Source organism: Pogonomyrmex barbatus, unplaced genomic scaffold (assembly GCF_055798465.1).
Source record: "Pogonomyrmex barbatus isolate J1 unplaced genomic scaffold, ASM5579846v1 scaffold4, whole genome shotgun sequence".
Lineage (NCBI taxonomy): Eukaryota > Metazoa > Arthropoda > Insecta > Hymenoptera > Formicidae > Pogonomyrmex > Pogonomyrmex barbatus.
In genome coordinates, this window is record NW_028297138.1 from 3,176,661 (window position 1) to 3,199,838 (window position 23,178).

The following is a 23,178-nucleotide window of genomic DNA, read 5'->3' on the forward strand; positions in this document are numbered from 1 at the left end:
ACAGTTCTAGTTTTTCATGCTAAAAAAAAAAAGTTGAGCGATTTGATTGAGTTTTGGAGATTTTATAACAAGTTGAAGATGAAAGACCAAACTGTGCATTTTAGACATATATTACTGTTTTACTTCTACCCATAAAAGGAAGAACGCGCGTCAAGTTTATGAAAAGTTGCGTAAAGTTTACGGTGACAATGCTTTACAAGAACGTCAGTTTCAACGATGGTTTATGAAATTCCGTGCTGGTGATTTTGACCTCAACGACCTTAACCTCTTCGGTCAGGGAAGCCCACCGAGGTTGATGACAACAAAATAGAGGCATTGATCGAGTCAAACCCATGTTACACGACACGAAAGATTGCAGAAACATTGAACATCCATCATTCAAGCGTTCACGATTACCTGAAGAAGCTGGGGTACGTAAGCAAGCTCGATATTTGAGTTCCTCATGAACTCAAAGAAGTTCATTTGACGGCACGTATAAACATCTGCGATATTCTCATTAAACGTGAGGAAAACGATCCTTTTTTTAAAGCGATTGATAACTGGTAATGAGAAGTGGATTGTTTACAACAATGTGGTGCGCAAATGGTCTTGGTCCCGACGTAATGATTCGCACAAACGACATCAAAAGCAAATATTCATCAGAGGAAGGTTATGCTCTCAGTGTGGTGGAATTTTAAAGGTCTCGTGTTTTTTGAGCTCCTACCAAGGAACCAAACAATCAATTCGAATGTGTACTGTCGGCAATTGGACAGTTTGAACGAATCCATCATTCAAAAACGTCCAGAGCTCGTGAATCATAAAGGAGTTGTGTTCCATCACCACAACGCGAGACACAAGTTTGACCACCCGTCAAAAATTATTGAAGCTTGGATGGGATGTGTTGCTACACCATCATACTCGCCTAACCTTGCGCCGTCAGACTTCCACTTGTTTCGCTCTCTTCAAAACTCCTTGCATGATATAACGTTTAATTCAGATGAGACTGTAAATCAGCATCTTGTTTAGTTTTTCACCGATAAAGATGGATCCTTCTATGAACGAGGAATTATGAAATTCACTGAAAGATGGCAAAAGGTTATCGAACAAAATGGACAATATATCATTGATTGATCTTTGTTCTTTATATAAATAAATGAACTTTGAAAAATATAGAAAAAATACGTCATGATTTTTCCAACAATCCAAATTTGATTGACATTGATAGTAATTTAAATAATTATTAATAGTCGTTTGATGGTAATATGATAGTGATACAACGCAGCTCGTTCGACGTAGAGGGAGAGAGGAAGACTCCCCCTCTCCCCGTGGGCTCTTACTCCCTGACGTCATCTCCCTTCCGAGAGCGCGCGCGCGCGAATATACCATATATATATATATATATATATATATATATATATATATATATATATATATATACTCACTAATACATAGTAATTTAGAATTAGCCTGTTGACAAAACTGTACTTATAAGAATAATTAAATATTAAAGAAACACTATTATGAATTGATATTATACGTATAATATAAACTGTATGTATGATATAAACTTAATTATAAACTTAATTTTTTTGTAACATAAATTCCAATCTTTATCCATTTTATTTCCCTTTCCCGCCGATCTAAAATCAATTTTAGCTACATAACTCCAAGCTAGAAATATCTAATCATTTTTCAGATATTTTTCATTTGTTTGCCATAGAATTAAAGAAAATAACCTCGCTAGTGTATAACTCCAAATGTTGTAGAAAAATCTAGAGTTTTATATCTAGAAAATTTTTTCAACCCACGTGTTTATCATAGGATAAAAGCCTCGTACTCCAAATTCGTCGTCGTCAGAAACTTCTAGTGCGAACCTGTCCGTTTCTGTTTTCCTCCCCCAAATACCATACGACTCGGTAAATAACTCTAACGGTTATTACACACCGAAAATTTCTTGTCTTCAAAACGTTTATACATTTTCTCCATACAAAAATGTCAAACAACAAGAGAAATTTTTTTAAATTCGCTAGCTATGAGGCGCCGAAAAACTTTTCGTCCTAAGAAAACGTGATTTATCTTATATATACGTAATAAAAACCCGCAAAAAACCAATTTTCTTTTCCTCGCTCCATCCTCGTGTCATAAAAATCGCATTCCATTCTCGTCAAGTATATTCCTTTCACACCCGCCATCTTTCTTTTTCGCAGATGCCATTTTGTTTTCAGACCCCGAGCGATTCCAGACACTTTCTCCCCCTTCCTCTACTATTTCGTCTGGCATTTCGACAACCAATCATACACATGGGGCACTATGGGCAGAGCCAATCACGCGCCGGGCAGCTTTGACTTCAGCCAATCAGAACGCCCCCACTAATTACGTAATTATCACTTGCCATGCCCACCGGCCAATCAGAACGCTCTATTTCCACGTGACTGACAGTTTTTGACAACGGGAGGCTACGCCCCTGGTGCCGGTGGAGAAAGTGATAGGGGTTTGTTTTGACAGACCATATACTACTTACAGTTGTACAGAATTTATCATCATGTTATAATGTAATCATGTGGCAAAAAATGAAAATACATATACTGTTTATAAAATACTTAACACAACAAAATAAATGATATCACAATAAATTTATACTTTTTATAAAAAAGTAAAAAAAGTCGCCAAATATACGAGCAGTGTGTGTATGAAAGATTATTACAAGTTTACGCGCAGTGTATTTGTGAAAACTCAAGCACATATCTTTGCATCAAAGATCCAAATATTATATTACAAAATTACGTCATCTTACTGATGTTCAAGTAATATATAATACTCACCTGTAATAATATGTATTTGTATATGTATTATTTGTATAAAAGATTTGATATCAAAAAGTATCAAGTTTGATATCAAAAGACATCAAGTTGTAGTTATATTATATAAAAGTGTTATTTTTTTAATGGAAAAAAAATTTTTCAGTCACTGACCCAAATTATATCTTCTTAAAAAAATAAAAATAAAATTCAAGATTCATATTTTTCCATCCGAGAACTTTTCATTTTATTTAAGTTTATATTTACAAAATCACGCAATCTTATGTCTAATGTTCGAATAGTATATAATATTCAATTCTAATATTTGTATAAAAGATTTGATATAAAAAAAGTGACGCGAAATTATAGTTATATTATCTGGAATGTTTAATTTTTTTAAAAAAATAAGAATAAAATTCGACACGTATCTTTACATCTAAGAATTTTTCTATTTTAATTCTATTTTAAAATATTATATTACAAAATTACGTCATCTTACTGATGTTCAAGTAATATATAATACTCACTTGTAATAATATTATTTGTATAAAAAATTGGATATCAAAAAGTAACACCAAGTTATATTATTATATATAAAAGTGTTACTTTTTAATGGAAAAAAAATTTTTCAGTCACTGACCCAAATTATATCTTTTTAAAAAAATAAAAATAAAATTCAAGATTCGTATTTTTCGTAATTTTAAAATTCGTAATTTTAAAATTATATTACAAAATTACATAATTATTTCTATAATTTTATTCTTATTTTTTTAAAAAGATTAAACATTCCAAATAATGTAACTATAATTTGGCGTCACTTTTTTGATATCAAATTTTTTATACAAATATTAGAATTGAATATTATATACTATTTGACATAAGATTGCGTAATTTTGTAAATATAAACTTAAATAAAATAAAAAGTTCTTGGATGGAAAAATATGAATCTTGAATTTTATTTTTATTTTTTTAAGAAGATATAATTTGGGTCAGTGATTGAAAAACTTTTTTTCCATTAAAAAGTAACACTTTTATATATAATAATATAACTTGGTGCCACTTTTTGATATCAAATCTTTTATACAAATAATATTATTACAAGTGAGTATTATATATTACTTGAACATCAGTAAAATGACGTAATTTTGTAATATAATTTTTGATGCAAAGATTTGTGTTTGAGTTTTCACAAATCATTTTTGACATCGGATTTGTATTCAGTGAGTTTTTAAAAAATATTTAGATTTAAATAAATAAAATTAGCGGCTGTTTGATAAATGATCTATTTCACAGCATTTTTACAATAGACTCTATTTTTAACAATAACTTATTAACCATAATGGACACAAAAAAATTTATTTTGAAGGTTGAAAGTTTTCACAAATATATTTCATTTTGATATATTTCATTGCAAGAACACTTCTCTCTCATTTATTTGCATTTCATACTTATTTCGTACTTATAGTATGACAAAACTCGCAAAATAGCACTTATTTGCAACTTTAACTGCAAATTTCAGAAAATTATGACGTGATAGAGCAATTTTACAAACAGATTCGGATTCAGCGTCCAAAAAATTATAGGAAATGATTAGATTCGTACTTTTGGTGCTTTTTTGTTGAACTGTGTTATATTTAGTGACAATGAAAATATAGAGTCTCATACAAATCAGCAAAATGTTTGCACATTCAACAGAGGAAAGCTTTTTGTTATAAGATACTCTTTAATATAATTGGTTTATATATTTAGACCCAAAAAGAAATAGTTAATGATTAAAAAAATGGAAATAAGTAATTGCATTAAGAAATTAATTATTTAAAAGAATTTTATACGATAACAATGTATAAAACGTTTTGAAAATGAAAAACTTTCTCTGTTGCAGCTATTGATGATCCATATATCAAAATCACCATTTTCCAATATAGATGTTATAAGGAAAAAAATATTCAAAATTTGAAAAAGGAATAAACAGTTTTCATCTTTTTTTAATTTTCGATATTTTTTCATATACATATTATTATAATATATATATATATATAAAATAAGAAACAAACTGGAGCTATGATTACGTGTTTATGTTATCAAGAGATCAATCATGTAACTTCACGTAAAATTTTTCATTTTTCATTTTTCACACATTGACATTTCACGTGAAACTTTTCACGTATAGCTATTATGTATGTATGTTGGATGCGTGGAAAGTGAAATCATGAAACAGTTTCATAGGTTTTATAGCTAAGGAAAATTATTATTTTATTGATAATATATAAATATATAAATATATACAAAATAATATATAAAAAAATATATAAAAAATATATAAAAATAATATATAAATATATACAATAATATATACATCTTTTAATAATCGATTGTGTATATACTATGTATACTTAATCCTAATGCCCTAATCTTCTCTAATTCCGAAGCATATTAATTCCCTAGATTTCTGCCTTTCCGCCATGAAGGTACATGGCGAAAAAGTTCACGTGAAAAATTTCACATTTTCACGTTCAAGAGAATTATATGATTCCGTAAAATCGTACATGATCATAAGTTCACGTGAAATTTTTCACTTTTCACATTTTCGTCCTAGGGGAAAAGTTACATGATCGACTCCCTGATCATAACTTTCAACATTGCCTTTTTGATGTATCTAGAATTTATCGCAAATTCTGCTCATTCTTTCTACCGATAATTTGTATTAGCAAGCTTTATTTTTGTATTTTGATATTTTGACAACGTTAAAATCTACTTTAAATCAATAACCATTTTACTAACAAGATTTATATTTTATATTTGAGAGATCTATTTGCAAGATCTTTATCTAGACTGTTTAAAATATATAATGTGTATATATATTTTCATTATTATATCGTATTTTTTTTATCTTATTTACAATCTCTTCTATAAATAATATTCTGTATATATTTTCAGATAAACCAGACATTTATTTATGCGGCATAGAGATTAATCCCACAGGAGCTAGTTCACAGGAAATCTACTGTACTTACGAAAATTTGCGGTGTTTTTGTTATGTTATAACATGAGAAAAAAGATATAATGTAAAATATAAGAAATATAAAGATCGAGATGATCGAGTGTGTTTGGTAATTGTTTTATATATTTAAAAAAATTCTAATTATAAAAATATAAAAGATATGATAATGTGCAGGTGGCTGCGCGCGAGCATATACGAGGGTCGTGAAAAGTTTTGAGCCTAATATAGAAACAAGTATTTTGTCGATCAAATTCAGTTTTATTTTTTAATATAATTTCCTTTTAAGTCAATATACTTTTCCTAGCAATGCTCCCACCTCTTTAACTCATTCAAATAATAATTGGCGTCTGCAAAATAGGCTTCTACGGATATTATTAAACAGATGGATTTAATATTTATCCATTATCCTCTTCATTCAAAATTTCTGTTCTTCGAGCCAACTTTGAGTATAGAAAACAGGGAAAAGTCACTAGGAGCCAAATCTGGTGAATACGGTGGATGGTCAATCAATTCGAACCGCAATTTGTTAATTTTTGCCATGGCGACCATCGAAGTGTGAGCCGGTGCGTTATCTTGATGGAACAGCATTTTCTTCTTCTTTAAATGTGACTGTTTTTTCGCAATTTCTGTCTTCAGCTTGTTAATTAATGATGCGTAGTATCCCCGTCACTGCTTTATCTTTTTCAAGATAGTCGATGAACACAATTCCATGACTATTCCAAAAAACGGTCGACATCACCTTCCTGGCCATCTTCGCCTTCTTCGGAACAGGTTTACCCTTCCTAATTCCACTGTTTTGATTGTTCCTTTGTTTCAAGAGTGAAGTAGTGGATCCATGTATCATCAATAGTTATTAATCGACTCAAAAAATCTGACTTATTTCATTTAAACCGCTCCAACAGAGCCTTGGAAATGTTCATTCGAATGCGTTTTTGGTCCACAATGAGCAAGCGCGGCACCCAACATATATATCAGCTTACGCATGCTTAATTCTTTAGTCAATATATGACAAACACGTTTTTCGATATGCTCTGCTATCTCTTCAACTTTGATTCGACGGTTGTCCAGTACCATTTAGTAAACTTTTTCGATGTTATCGGTAATAGTCACAGTTATTGGCCGTCCCGAACGTCATCATCAGTCAAGTTGGTATGACCATGTTTAAATTCAGCTGCCCATCTTTTCACAGTGGCAAATGCTGGAGCAGAGTCCTCGTAAACAGCGTTTAATTCGGTTTTAATTTGCGATATTGCCTTTCAAATGCAAGAATTTAATCACGGCACGATATTTCATTTTTTCCATTTTTATAAAAACACTGACATCGATTGGCACGAATAACTATCAAACAATAAATGAACGTCCAAAATGGCTATAATTCTTATAAGTATCTTTTAAAGCATGTTCGATTGTAATATTAGAATGATTTTGATGAATAATGCCATTTTCATGTTGAGGCTCAAAACTTGTTAGACGACTTTTGTATTTGTGGCTATAAACCCATTTCTATATTAAATTAAAATAATATTAAATTAAAATAATATTAAAGATTTTGAATTGAAAGAAAAATGAAATAATAGAAAAATCTAATATAAAATATAAAAAATATAAAAGAATAAAAAATTCCTAATGTAAGGTAAAAAAATGTAAATTTTCTTAAAAATAAGACATTTTTTATATTTTATATCAGCAAATCCGTTACAAAAGTATAAATTGTAAATAATAATTAGTTGACAACTTATTGCACATAATATTTTGTGAAACAAATGATTTTATTATATAAATCTAATTAAAGTTTTGTAATTCAATAAGTCATATTTTTATAAATTATGTAAAATATATATGTGTGCGTGCGTGCGTGCGTGCATGCGTGTGTGTGTGTGTGTGTGTGTGTGTGTGTGTGTGTGTGTGTGTGTGTGTGTGTGTGTGTGTGTGTGTGTGTGTAATACATTGATAATACATCAATAATATATCGATTACATCGAAATACACACACACACATATATATATATATATATATATATATATACATGTAATAAATTAATATTACAAAAATAATAACCATAATGATAAATAATAATAATGTTTAATATTTATCCACTATGAAAGAAAAAGATCGTAAAAATTAAAAAATTTTGTTGAAGTAGTGAAAAAAATATCATTTGTACTTAACGCCAGAAGACGACATGTTTATTTTATCATCGATATATATCGACCCGCCACATAAAGCGCGCGCATTAGTTTTCAGTATATTCCTTTGTATTCCTCTACCTTAGTCTGTCTAAGTTCAATATAATAAAGCATCCATATATATTCGCTGTATTTTTTGAGAAACTTATCCCAACAAATTTTAATATAAAATCTGATATCAATTAGTTGTCAGAAAATTTGAATATAATGCTTATATTTGTATCTATATATTATAAAAAGTTTTAATACATAAAGTAAATAAATAATACTAATTAAATTATATGAAAAATTTTATACAAAAATTAGCATTAATTTGTAATTGTCAAGAAGATTTAATATTATTATTGTATTTATATCTATGTATCAGATTAAAAATTAAAAACCAAGTTTCAATTGTCATCAAAATTTAATGTAATTTTTATTCTTATAACGTATATTACGAAATATCAGGAGACACGATAGTATTTCGGGTGTCAAGTCAATTGAGATGCGAGCACCCGAGATTATTAGATCTCTTTAACGGCTGAATCAATTCTCAAAGCAGATCTCTTCAACGGCTGAAGCAAGTTCTAAGTAGACTCAATCGATAGTTTGGATACGATTTGCATGACAAAAGTGATTTTATTTTTTTCCTCGTGCTCTACGAGCAGAGATATTAAGAATCAAAGTAAATCTGGAAATTTTTACTTTAAGAAACGTCATTATCATCGTTGTCGTCCTTTCTTAGGGATGCAATGTTTGTCGCGAGATGTCAATATTAATCTTATCGGACGGATCATGAGACTGATAAGTCAGGGTCACTAGGATCTAGTGAATCAATGTTCGCTGGGTTTTGCAATGATCCTAACTTATCCTGATTTATCCGCAAGGTCGATAAGACTGATAATATATGTATGTAATAAATAAATACGCGTGCATTGAAATGGATAGATTAACAATATACCTAATATTGAAAAAGAAATACATAAATTATATTACATTATATCTTCATCATTATATTGTTCGTTCGTATCGATTTTTATATCTATATAAACACATATTTCGTAATATAGGATCTAACGAATCATTGATGGGCAGAGTACAATATGTTTTATGTAAAATTGGTTAATGTATCTCTAACTATAGCTCCTTCATAATTCTGATTGATTAATTATTAATAAATACGCAACAAGAGTAAGAAAGTAGAAAACGAAAGAGTGAGCGAGATATATGCCTGTTGCTCTTTTTCCGCGCGTCTGATTGACGGTCAATGATGTAGTTGAGTTTCGCGGCGTGTTTGACAGTTGGTGCTAATTTGTTTTGGAGTGTAAGAAACTAATGTTTATGCGCCATAATCTGTTATTTTGCAGGTAGGTTCTAAAAAGTAATATAAATACTGTCATTTTGATATTATTCCTTTACGTATGCGATTGTGCTTTTTTCCAGAAATCAAAGCTTGAAGTATTCAGATACTATGGTCTGTACAGATTGTTGTGCAACTCTTGACCATATTATGGTTATGGTATATTTGTTTAAATAATATATCAAAAAAATATATTCAATAATTATTAATAAAACTAAATTATCTTTTTAATGAAATTAAATATAATATTCAATAAAAATATTCAATAAAAATATAAAAATACATATTGCACTTGTACTAAAATTACATGTATCATATATTTTCAGGATATTCAGAAAAAAATTGTAAAGCGATATCCTGAAATATTTCAACAAATCTTAAGTAAATTAAAGAATATTAAGAATTAAAAAGCACAAACATACGTAAAAGTACAATACAATAAAAAATACATGCATTCAAAATGACAGTACTCATATTGCTTCTTAGAATTTACCTACAAGATAATAGATTATAGCGCATAAACATTACTTACATTCCGAAACAAACTATCAGCAATTGTCAAACTCGCCGCGAAACTCAACAACATTGTCGACAGCCAATCGAATGCGTGGAAAAATATGCTATGTCGTTTTTTTATTCTCCATTCTATTTACTCTCGTTGTGCGTATAGAAATAATATAGAAATAAAATCTAAGCATATTTTTGCACTTAACAGTTTTCCTATATTAAATTCAAATAGTATCTAATACTCAATCCTAATATATATATCTTTATATAAAAGATTCGATATTAAAAAAGTGACGCCAAGTTATAGTTCCATTAAAGTTCCATCGAAAGCTAAATGTATGATTGCTTTTAAAAAATGTAAATCAATCAATGATTCGTATCAATGATTCTTTGTTCTCATTGAAATCTTCTTATTCTAAAACTCAAGTGATAATAGCTTTAATTCTTTTCCAAAATTATTAAGTTTTACATACTATATTTATTATATTATAGTAAACTGTCAATTTTGTATGTATAAAAATTATGAGAAATAATGTAATAAATAAAAATGTATATTATTTTCTTAATACAATTGCATATATATTCCGAAATTCTTTCAAAAATTTGAAATAATTAAAAGTTTACTATGTTTTTAACAATGAAAACATTATGAAAAACTTATTATAAGATTTATCTAAATCGCATTTATTTAAATATTTAAGATTTTTAATGTAACTTTTTATTTCGACGTAATAAGAAATTAGTTGTTCTGTAAAAAAAAATTTTGTTTTTTTTTTATTTGTTCCACCACTCTTTTCGTTTGTGCTTTTAATATGAAAAATTTAATATGACATGGTGAATGGGCAAATGAGAATCAGCGCTGTTTACAGTGCGTAATTGACATTCTTTATTACAATTTAAAATTATAAAACATACGTTTCGACTTTAGTTTGAGTCATCTTCGTATAAAAAAATAAAGACAAAATACTGCGTTCATCCGATGTGTTCACTAACGTTAAATTCGCTAACCAGAATTATTATAACCGCACAATCATATCATACTTAAAAAGACAAGATAGTTTTTAAGGAATTGTCAATTATCGGATGAACACAGTTCACATTCAATCGAATAAAGCACATGCAGGAGTGCGGCGCGATTCGCACCAAGCAGCACACCACACAGCTCGTCCGTATACCTTAAACTCCAGGCGGTAACTGAGCGCGGTGACTCTACAAGTCAACAACTTGTCATCAAAACAAAGCCGACTGTTATGTCCTGCGTACTCCACAATTCATCCCTTTCGAACAATCGCGAAGGGCTTCAAAATATCTCGAAAAATTCGTTTCTCGGCTGAAAGTTATATTGCTCATTAAACGTTTTTTCTCTTCCTTGAACAAATAGTCTCGGCGCCAACAGGATGGGAAAACCTGATAAAAGAAATTTTCCTAAAGGACTCATAAAACGGAGTAATAAATGGTTGAAATTCCATCACGTAACGAAAATTGTAAATCTTTTTTTTTATATATTTTTATTTCCCCCTTCCCAAAAATCGGGGGCGGGAACTTAACTTAACCAATCGTTTGGGAAGCATTTTTCGAAATATGTACCACCTTAGTTGATAAGGTAACACGCCATAGAACCTCACCCATATCTCCAAAATCCTACATAAACCGCAACAACTCCGACCGCGACTCACTCTCTGTCTCTGTGCACTACTATCTCTTCGTCTACTGCAACCATCCTGTGCTCTCCAATCTCTGCAACTGCAAGATTTCTGCCATCCAAGATCCTCACCGCGAAAGCTTCCTAATGAACGTTTTGAACGTGTTTTTGTTAATCCGAGTGAGTGTATTTCGGCAGGCCAGGATCTTCAGCATCAGGGCTGTCACCACATCCAAAGTAACTGGAACTGTTTATTTCCTTCCGGTTTCCTTCCGCGCATATCTTCGCAACCCAAATTATATTTTAACATCCGTAACTTATATTTACTTAATAGTGAACAATGGAAGAATTAATTGAAAGACGATTAGACGGCAACGGCGGGAAGCTAGATTCCGAGCGCGAAGCCTGTTGGATCAGGTCTATCGGAAATTCCTCCAATCCATCAACCGCGTCGGAGCTTCAACGGAAAACAGATCTCACACACCACCGCCGCGAATCTCAATGCCTCGCACTCCATCCCCCGTTTTCTATTGAACCTTCCCTTCACCCTCGCGAGTCTCAGCGCCTCGCACTCCATCCCCCGTTTTCCGCCGAACCTCCCCTTCACTCTCGCGAATCTCAACGTCTCGCGCTCCATCACCTATCTCCTCTTCCCCAATTTCGCGGGCCTTGACGCCTCGCGTTCCGTCCACCTCGCCACAAACTCCCCCTTCACCAGCGAGTTCCACGTTGAGCGTGGAATTCGTTGGCGAGATTCCACCGGTACCGCCGGTACTCTTTGAGGAGGAACTTACGTTCCGCGACATCCTCGCGCAGTTTCCTATTTCCACGGAGACTCTTCGGAGGACATTTACAATAGGCCCCCAATCCATCAACCTGACCGCACTCCAGGAGCATGTAACACGCAACCATCCTGATAATACCATCGCCACATATATCCTCGGTCCTTCTCCCTATTTAGTCCCTGTCCGATATTTCTATAGAATGTTCCGGTCCATGAGAATCCGCGAATTCCACTAATAATCCCACCGAATCTTCCTTTCGTTTCCAACGCGCGCACACACACACACACACACACACACACACACACACACACACACACACACACACACACACACACACACACATCGAACAATGTAAAAAATCACGGCAGTATGTTAGGAATGTATGTTAATTATAAGTTATTATTATAATCATCTTTATGTATTTACCGAATGTAATTTTTATTTGATTATGATATACTTGTTTACCCGAATGTAATTTTTATTTGATTACGATATACTTGTTTATGCTACATTAAATTTAATGTTAAAATTAAAATTCATATACATTCATTTAGAATAAAACCTCGACCATTCCTCCGCTCCAAGGATTGCGCGAGGTCCTGTCCCGGAGAAAGAGATTCGGATCTTTGACCCAAAAATGGACCACTGATCGCGCTAGCGCAGGCACAAGTATAGCGTCATTGACGTTGACTCATTATCCTGTGCTCAAAAGGCACGCTCGACTCACAGGTCGGTGTCTCAGCGACGATCTGAAAGAACAAAGCCAGTTCCGTGCGTCCACCCGAGCTCACTCTCTCTCTTAAACAAATTTGCCCTTTCCTTTCCTCCGGAGCTCAGACGTAACACTGACGTTACAATTTGCTCAAGACGGAAACGTGGTGCAAAAATTCAGTATCAGACTGTGAATTCAGACTATTATTCTGTGTCTTAATAAAAGCATCTCTAAGATTAGCCGTTTCTGTAAATTCCGTTCACAGTATCTAATATCTTCACAGTATCTAATATCTTCAAACCGTTTCAGTCAAATTCATGATTTAATCTGTGTTCAGTAATGACTGAATGCGTATTCATGTAGGTAATACGTGTTCTCGTTTTGTAGTTTCTACATATATGATTCTGGTGTTCATGTAGTCTCGTTTTGTCTCATTGTTTGTTCGACATAGCACGCATCACAATTGCCGTAGGAGATTTTGTACATTACATTCCTTTTGGAATGTACTGGTAGAGCGCTCTTATGAACTCTGATCATGCAGCTCAATTTATGCATATTAAAGTACGCGGGTTTTGCATTGAAATCATTAACAACTTTTTTGAATTTAGTCGCAATTCCCGAAACAAAAGGTAAAGTGAACCATTTTGCTCCCTATGATTGCACTGTTGTTTTTGACATGCTTGATCTGTCTTCTCGCCTAAATAGAGTTTTCGCCTAAATAGAGAAGTCTCGAATAGATATTTTCAAAGATAAAAGAGAGGGTAATCATTCATTAACTGAGTCATGATCACCAAATTCAAGTTTTTTTTATGGTATTTCGGATAAGATAGTAAGAACGCTCTATCGACAAGTCCAGCAATAGTGCCTTCTTGGGCGAGAGAGTGCTGGAAGTGAAAATTGAAGTACCTTCCTGAAAATATAGATTTATGAAACCAATCAATTTCAACATTCTTATTATTTTCTTGATTTGACCTTAAAGGTTATTAATAAGAATGTAGAAATTGATTGGTTTCATAAATCCACATTTTTGGGAAGGTATCTCAATTTTCACTCTCAGCATCCTCTCGCCCAAAAAAGAGACATTATTGCTGGACTTGTCGATAGAGCGTTCTTACTGTCTTATCCGAAATACCATAAAAAAAACTTGAATTTGGTGATCATGACTCAATTAATAAATGATTACCCTCTCTTTTATCTTTGAAAATATCCATTCGAGACTTAAAACTCTATTTAGGCGGGAAGACATAGATCAAGCATGTCAAATACAATAGTGCAATCACAGAGAGCAAAATGGTTCACTTTACCTTTTGTTCCGGGAATTGCGACTAAACTCAAAAATGTTATCAATGATTTCAATGCAAAACCCGCATACTTTAGTATGCATAAGTTGAAATGCATGATTAGAGTTCATAAGGACGCTTTATCAGCACATTCCAAAAAGAATGTAGTGTACAAGATCTGCTGCGATAGTTGTGATGCGTGCTATGTCGGACAAACAATAAGACAATTGAAAACGAAACTGCATGAACACCAGAATCATATACGTAGAAATATGAACACGCAGTCATTACCGAACACAGATTAAACAACGATCATGAATTTGACTGGAACGATTTGAAGGTATTAGATTGTGAACGTAATTTGCAGAATGGCTAATTTCAGAGATGCTTTTTATTAAGACACAAAATAATAATCTAAATTCACAGTCTGATACTGAATTCTTGCATCACGCATACGTTTCCGTCTTGAACAAATTGTAACCTCGGCTTTGTTTTGATGACAAGTTGTTGAGTTGTAGAGTCACCACGCTCAGTTATCGTCTGGAGCTCAAGGCGTGTGAGTGCGCTGTGTGGTGTGCTGCTTAGTGCGAACCGCGCCGCAATCCTGTGCGTGTTTTATTCGGTTTAATGTGAACTGTGTTCACACTATGATAATTGACAATCCCTTAAAAACTGTCTTGTCTCTTTAAGTATGACATGATTGTGCGGTTATAATAATTTTGGTTAGCGAATTTAACGTTCAAAATGAACACATCGGATAAATGCAGTATTTTGTCTTTGTCTTTTTATACACTGAAGATGATTCAAATTAGAGTCGAAACGTATGTTTTATAATTTTAAATTGTAAAGAATGTCAATTGCGTACCGTAAACAGCGCTGATTCTTATTTGCCTAGTCATCACGTCATATCTAATACCAATCACTTGATTAATATAAAAATTTAAGTTTTATTTACGAATATAAAATAACTAATCTTTGCATTACGATGAAACTTTACATAAATTACTTTAAATACTTAAAATACTTATATAAATGTATGCTTATATAAAAAGAGTGATTTTGTCATTTTTTTCTTAATAACTTTCTGTAAATAAATTTTCTCAATCAATTTATGCTTATGAAAAAGCAATAATAAGAAAAAGGAGTTTATCAGTTTAAAATATACTATAATTTTATTTTTATTACATAATTATAAATTTTAGATTACTAATGTGTCTTTTTCGGTGTGTGCGTATTTATTACTGATTATCGATTCTGCAGATTTTCGGGTCAGATAAGTCAGGACCACTGTGGGATCCAGCACTCTTGTGAAAGATTAGAAAATATAAATCTAAGGCCTTGTGTCCACGATGCTAGAAATCGGTCCGAGATCTCGACTCAAGAATAAGAATAGTTATAAATACTTCAATGACTGTAGATGTCGTTATAGTAGAATATATGAAGTTAGCTACTGTAACTTATATACCAACATTAAAATATTCAACAATCAAATTTAATTTGATGAGTTAATATTGAATATTGTAATAAAAACAATGTTTTGAAGTGTGGATGATGGATATATTCCATTTAATGTTACAAAAATTTCGAATTGTTCATCTTAAGCAATAGGGTGAAAGAAGAATCAAACTCGATCATATTTGATTAAATTTAATTTATTTCGATTTTTCAGAAAATAAATAGTTAAATAGCAAGATGTCTTTTTAAATCAAATTGAAATAGCTGGCATTAAATATAATAGATAAATTCAATTTTCCAATAAATTATATATGAATTTTATTAAATTACTTTCATGAAAAATTTTGTTTATTCATTAAATTTCGTTTATTTATAATCGTTATTTTTTTTCAATAATGACAATATTAATATAAATAAACTTGAGGAGGTTTTGAGCTGAGGAAATAATGAGATGTTGCTAATTTGTAAGTGGCCGGAGTGAGAAATTCGGTAAAAGAGAGAGAAGATGAATGTGAGTGAATGAAAGCGAGAGTGTTGCCTGTGCTTGCGAGTGTCTGGCCTAACTTGGTAGGTCACTGGCGTCAGAGGGTCAGTGGTCCTTGATGTCTCTTCCTGAAGTATCTCGGAGTATCTTGTCTTCGACCAGCTGTGTGGAAGGCCAGCGATGCAAACGAATAGTAGCCAAGCAAGCAAAGTGGAAAATAAGCAGTCGATAGTTCACAATTAATCGCAAGTGAGGAATGGAGGTAGCGCAAGCTTATTTCTATATGAGGGATGTAGGGTTAAGAAGGTTGAGTGCACATTAATAACTCGACACGGCAATTAATAATCACAAGTCATGCTTACATTTAATATGAATGTACAATTGGTAAAGAACTATGTTTGTGTGCCGCGAGTGTACTTGGCGTCGTAATCGAGGGTATCCGCGCGAAGACGTGCGAGTTCTCGAAGCCTTTTTCGGCATCTCTCTCTTGCGCTGGCTCCTCCTCTCCGTGCGCGACTGGTCGAAGTCCTTGCACAGGGATCGTCGTTGAGGAGGCCTTCGATTTACGTAGCAGCTTCGGCGGCAAATGTTTCACTGTGACGACTGGATGTCTACAGGGCTGAATTCGATGACGTAAAAACGCCAAACAGGTTCGTCGTCAGAACCAACTTTCAAAGAGTGCCCTGGAGTTGGCGGGCGGTCGACTATGACGGAACCACCGTCCCGAAAGATCGGTCTCGGTAGGCTGTCCTCTAATGAGGACGTTGATCGGAAGAGTTCCAGGTACCTCCGCTTAATCTTTTTCGAAGTCCGCCGAGGGTGACGTCGTGCCCGCTGGACTCTTGAAGCGCTTGGCGCGGAAAGATTCGGGGGGGTCTGATCGCGGTGGCGATGGACTTGTGGAAGATGGCGGCTGTTGCTGCACGGTGTTCACGATTGGTCTGGTTGGAGCTAGTCCCTATAGCCGATGTTGATGGCCGAAGAAGATCGACATGATACATCGGGAGACGATCGACATGATACACCGGGAGATGCTCTTCGTGGGTCGAATGGCTGAGCTGCGTTGGTGGCCGCGAGGAAATCGCGGCGAGCAGGTCGTCCGCACATGGGTGCAGAGGATAGAGGAAGGTTGCGGCGTTCACGATCGCTGCGAGTACCGGTCGTAGGGATTCGAAAGAATACATGTATATATGTATATTGTAATATACATACGCACACACACGCGCGCGCGCGTGTGTGTGTGTGTGTATCATTGTATTGTTGACGTGTTATTCTAAATACGTTATTTGCGATAAATATTATCACATGCCTCGGTAGTCAAAGGGATAAGATGCCTGCCCGGTAAGCAGGAGATCCAGGTTCGATTCCTGGCTGAGGTGGTATTTTTTCGCAAAATAATTACGAGTTTTCACGATTGGTTCGTGGTCGGGCCCCGTCGTGACGCATACCCTCCCTTCTTATTTGGGTATTCTTTATTTGGGAATCCTCACGACCGGTACTTCAGAGCGATGTTGGTCTCTTACTCGATGGATGCAGGTCGGACCGCAGCGGCGACACTCTCCAACGCCATTGGCAAATATACAAATAATCCTCCTGCTGCGCCAGTGCTTCACCGCTTACGCTTGTTCGATCCCATCATTTCTCAATCGCCAACGTCATCGAAGCTACACGGTTTCTCTCGTTGCAAAGTAGAGCCAGAAAAACCAATTATTCCCTCTGAGTGAAGCGCGGCGAAGCCGCATTTTTTCAAACAGGCGAAAAGAGAATATTGGATCCCCCTGCAGGACGGCAGGAGAGATTGCATCAAGCATGGTTCGAGCCCCCGATAGAGTACGACCGGAGATCGGTCGGTCTTCCCGATGTTTACGGCCGTCTGGTGATACTAAGGCCGAAGCTGGCCTCTTGGGCTCCCAAAAAATGTCGCAGTAAGACTTTCAGCCGGCTGGAGGCGAGTAGGCTGGCAGGCGCGCGAACTACTATACTTGACTGCGTGAAACGGTGCGTCGCGGTGCGGCCGAATGACAGTGGCCGCCACAAACTAATAATAGCATCAATTAACACTAATAAAATTATGGTGTTAATATTTTCATAATTATGAGACAATGATCTTTAATTGAAAAGAACTTTAAACAATGTGTCATTGATACGTTTGACATATTCTATACAAACTTGAATATAAATTGCTTTTAACATTCTAAAAAAATTAATCTATCATAACTTATAATAATCTATTCGACAATGACTAATGTCATATGTATTGGAAAATGAATAGCTCAAAAAAAAAGAAAATTAAGAAGATCACTGACTCAACTATTATTATGGTTATAGAACAACAAGAAAATAAAAAAATACAAGAGAAAAGACAACGGAAATGGTGGAAGACAAGAGAATGGATTCTACAAAGAAAATTTCAGTTAAGAGGATCTGTTCATTTAGCATTCGAACTTCTTTATGAACTTCTTTATGAAAATATAGAGTCTTTTAATAGATTTTTTAGAATGGAAATAGCAATATAAGGTTCTAATTCGGGAGCTCCGAGAGAGGTAGAGGGGCAGAGGGATTTCGCGACGCGGGGCATTCCATAAGCGATGGGTGCGTGGTCCGCGAGAAAAGAGAGGGGGAAGTGCATCACTAGGCGCGGGGTCCGAGGAGCGAGGAGGGGAAAAATGGCGCGGGGTCAGCGAAGCGAGGGATGCTCGGCATGACGCCACACGATGCGGGGTCAGCTGCCGCTGCCGCTGCCCGCCGCCATCGCTCGCTGCCGCCGCCCGCCATGTTCTCTTTCTTACCATCTTTCTTCTCTCTTTCTTCCCTTTTTCTTAAGCGTTCTCTCTCTTCTCACCAAGATATCTCGTTTTGTCTTAATATTTTTTAATTAAATTTTATTTTTTAATCGTAATTTTAATTTTTAAAATTAATTATTTTTTCAAAGGAAATTTTTTAAAAATATTACTTAGTAATTAAAAATATTACTTAGTAATTTAAATTTATTATTATGAGTGATATTATTCGCGACAAGATGCATCGGCAGCGACTCGCTATCGCAGCGTGACTTGAAACCGCTGACGCTGAATTGAAAGGAAGAATGGAAAATAAACCGAGTAATATTTATGTTACGTCCAGTCCGAGATAAATATTTTTTGAAAATGGATGGGGCTTGGAAGGACGCTCCAAATACCCTCTCGCAGGTGGGCGCGCTGAGGCGTCCCTACGAGTCGGACACACTGTGCAGAGCCACGAGTGCGAGTCAACATCTTGAAAAAGACGCTATGACTTCGACTGAGTGACGTGCGTCCGTCGATCCGTAATTTAGGCAAGAGAATTTAATCTCTTTTGCCAGGGACAGGACTATGCGCGAATCTTGGGATAACGGGGAATGAAAGAGGGAGGAAATAACTAAAACGATAAATAATTTAAATTTTACATGTAATTAATAATTTTAAAACGATTACAAGTTTAGCTAATTATAAGATCCGTGTCATTATTTCTTGCATTGAAATTTACTGAAAGTATATTTACATTTGATAAAATAATAAAAAGGGTGTTACGTACAGAAATTCATGTAATATAAATGTTCTAAAAATTGACGGATGTATTATTTAGTTTCTGTGTACAAATTCTATTATATTTGTATGTTTGTCTATATTCTAATTATTCTTATCTTACATAGTTTAGTATTTTTAATCTGTATTTGATAATTTTATGTAATATGATTTACGAAAACGTGCATCCATGTCAAAAAGGATGGCGTATCTATTTTTGTTAAAATCTAGATTTAAATCGTCGTACGAATAAAATTCAAAATTTAAATAAAGTTTCACATTGGTCAATTTACAGTCATCGAATATCGTAACATCTTCAGACATGTTATTCTTTCGACTCGTCTGCAGAGCAAAGATAACGTACCGCGGTTTCTCTAGCTGAATCGACATTTTTATAGCCCACGAATGCTTGGTTGTACTTTGTAATAAAGGATCTCATATAGATCCCACGTGAAAACTCGTGCTCAGATATCGCCCACTTTCCAAAGCTCGCAACAAAGATAATTTATTGATTCAACATTACATGAGGAATTCGCCATTGTATTTTGAATAATTCTATTTCCAGTTCCATCGTCGAAACTTCCATCATACAGTTGTTGTAGCTGCGCGCTCAGTATCAATTCGTGACGAGCGTTAACAACCACACATTTGTAATCTTCGCAAAAGTCAAACAACAGATTGAGCGGTACGCAAAAATTAAAGTATCCTTCCGATATGGTCGATGAAATGTCCCATCCTGCGTTTCGCAAAATTAGCGCTTTGTCATGCGTCAGCGATACATAATTCTTGATTGTGCTGGTTATTCCGATGTTTTTATTGCGATCAATCTCCGCACCATTTTCGTATTGAATTTCATCAAATATAAATGTTACGTAATTGTTTCCAAGAGTTGTCTGATTCATTATTTTTCTTCTTTGTCGTCAATTTTCCTTCGACATAGAGAAAGCTTTCGCATGGCAAGGTGTATAAATCTTGCTGTTGTATAGGTATTCTTATTTCATCGTTATGTCCAAATATCATATTTGCGTATAGATTGTACGTGTGAGTCTCAATCTTGATGACGTGATCGTCAAAGATCGGCTCATTTCCAATTTAAGATATCAATCATTTTGAATGATGAATCCTAATGATCTTAAAAATTTAACGTTGGATATGTTGAGTTTCTTTCGTGTGATTTAATACTCTTGATCGTCGCCTTAAAAATTGTGTCTTTTATTTGTTTCTGCTCGTTTAACACTAGCATTTTATTCAACACTCTTGTCACTGTCGTCTGCGTGCAATCTAACGGTGATTTCCTCTCCGCGAAAATCGAGCAATCGACCATCTTGATCCACAATGCGTATTGTTAAATTCGTAATGCTCCGTGCGATGATCGGAAGGTTAATGATTTGCGTCGGCGTTTCCGATATTTTATATCCTGGCGACATGCTCGGTGAAAACTCATGTATCGTATATACGCACTTGTCATTGCTGTGTCGACGCACCAGCAGTCATATTGCATTCTATGCGAATAATATTTACATTAACGGTACGTCTGATTCGTGCCATTGTTGTGGCTCCAGCATTTGACGAAAATCCAAGTAGCGATCCAATGTTGTCGGATTTGGCGAAATTTATTCGATAAGCACACTTAATCTCGCTCTTCATCGTATTGTTATTAGCTCGAATAATCAGTGGATACTCGTTTATCTCTTCATTCCAGCATCTTCTTTTTCACAACATCATTGAGATGAGGATATTTTTGTAATATTGCACGTTTTAAATATCTGCTTATGTCATGCAGTTCGTACGATTTTTCGGGAATGACAATTTTTTCGTCTTTCTCAAAATAAAATTTGTTATTAGACAATGTTACATTCGGTATCGCGTGATACGTTTCAAAATCTGCCAGACCGAGCTCGTAATCACGATCGCTCAAATCTATGGCTGGAAAGTAGCTTACCGAAAGCAGATTACTCTTACCGGTCAATGTAAACGTTAATGACATGTTTGATCGAATACTGACTTTATACAACGCAATGTCGGTTCTTGATTGTCAACTCCCTTCAAAAACTGCAGGCATAGTTGTCCACAATTGCTTTGATCATACCGTATGCTGTGCGATTATACTCGATGTATGTCTTTTCTAGATATCGTACCAATTCCTTCGGTGATCGAAGATTGCAAAATTATCAAAATAAATAGCTCGATCCTTTCTCTTTGCATACACTATCCAATGAATACCTGATCCCTCAGCATTATTCAAATTCAAGAACGCTCTCGTTTCGATGTACTCCTGGAGATAAGGTGATACGCATAAAAACGGAAAATCGACCTCTAAAATACGGAATGTGCATACGTGTTGCCAATTGTTGTAGTTGTACATTGGTAGTTACACCTTTAGGAATTTTTAACGTCTCTTTGACGTTTTTTTTTTCTTGAAGAGGCACCTCATCCACGTTTGTATGGAGCGAGATAAAGTCCATGATCTTCCATAGTACGATTATGACGTTTCAATTCTTCTAGCTGACGTTGCGCGGCTTTGTTATTGTTCACTGCCTTGGCGACTCCCGCCGCTCCACCAAACAATGAACCGAGAACAATGGCAGGATAGGTAAGATACCATTGCGTTTCGCTACCAAAAGAATTTTTTATTCATGCTCTCTTCGTTGGCTTCTTCTTCGTTTTCACACCCATACCGACTTTTATCTTAGCCTTCAGCCCAGACAGCTGCGGCGGCAGCTCTTTCACCCAGAGTCAAATCTCTCGCAATGATGCGTTTTCGCGCTTTCGCGGCGAGTATATTGTCGGCTACGTGTCGTTTAGCGAAATCGTTGCTTTGTGAGTAAGCTCACGTAAGCTATATCGTGTTCGTGGCACGCAGCATCCACTAAATTAATTCTTCGATCGCCTCTAGCCAACCGCTGTTCTAAATGCGTTCCAGGACCGCAAAATTGATATCCGGGGATATACAGTTGGAAAGGAAGCGCATTTATCGCTCGATTTAACAGATCTCTGCCTCTCGCTGGCATTCGTCACAACTGGCATTCGTCACAACACAATTCTTTATCAACGATGCCGGAAAAGTTTACGGACCGTCGATGTGTGTGTGTGTGTGTGTGTGTGTGTGTGTGTGTGTGTGTGTGTTTTGCCACGGTTGATTATAATGTTCGATGCAGCGACGATAAGTTCAAATCCGTTTTATATGCTCGTGCAGCTTGTCCCAAGAGATTTATTTGAAATTGTCATAATAAAACAACTTTCGGTATATATTGTAACTGTTCGAATGTTATATTGTAAATATCGCAGCTATCTGACACGATAAGACACATTTTGATTATTTCGCTCCGTATTCCTCTATAAATAGATCCGCTTTTTCTATATCGTTTTCAGTTACTGTCGTTATAGGGAATCAAAATACGATTCGTGCGACAATCGCAGACGATCAGAGTGATTAATTTAGACGACAAAGTACAATTTCAAAG

At 34.7% G+C, this 23,178-nt stretch overlaps 2 protein-coding genes across 3 annotated transcripts in view; both read left to right on the forward strand.

The window, feature by feature from the left end:
• The window catches only part of LOC105431144 (uncharacterized), a 458,217-nt gene extending 439,858 nt beyond the window's left edge, over positions 1 to 18,359 (forward strand). Inside the window, exon 7 of one of the 2 annotated variants that reach the window (XM_089081292.1) lies at positions 17,709 to 18,359. In XM_089081292.1, coding sequence (XP_088937418.1) covers positions 17,709 to 17,896 — 188 coding nt within the window. In that variant the 3' untranslated portion in view covers positions 17,897 to 18,359. Of the gene's footprint in view, positions 1 to 5,714; positions 8,089 to 17,708 lie in introns of those variants that run through there. The other variant, XM_089081293.1, reaches the window with a different exon arrangement.
• Positions 1 to 23,178, forward strand: part of LOC112552911 (uncharacterized) — a 295,572-nt gene that overhangs the window by 153,834 nt on the left and 118,560 nt on the right. The window lies entirely within an intron of this gene.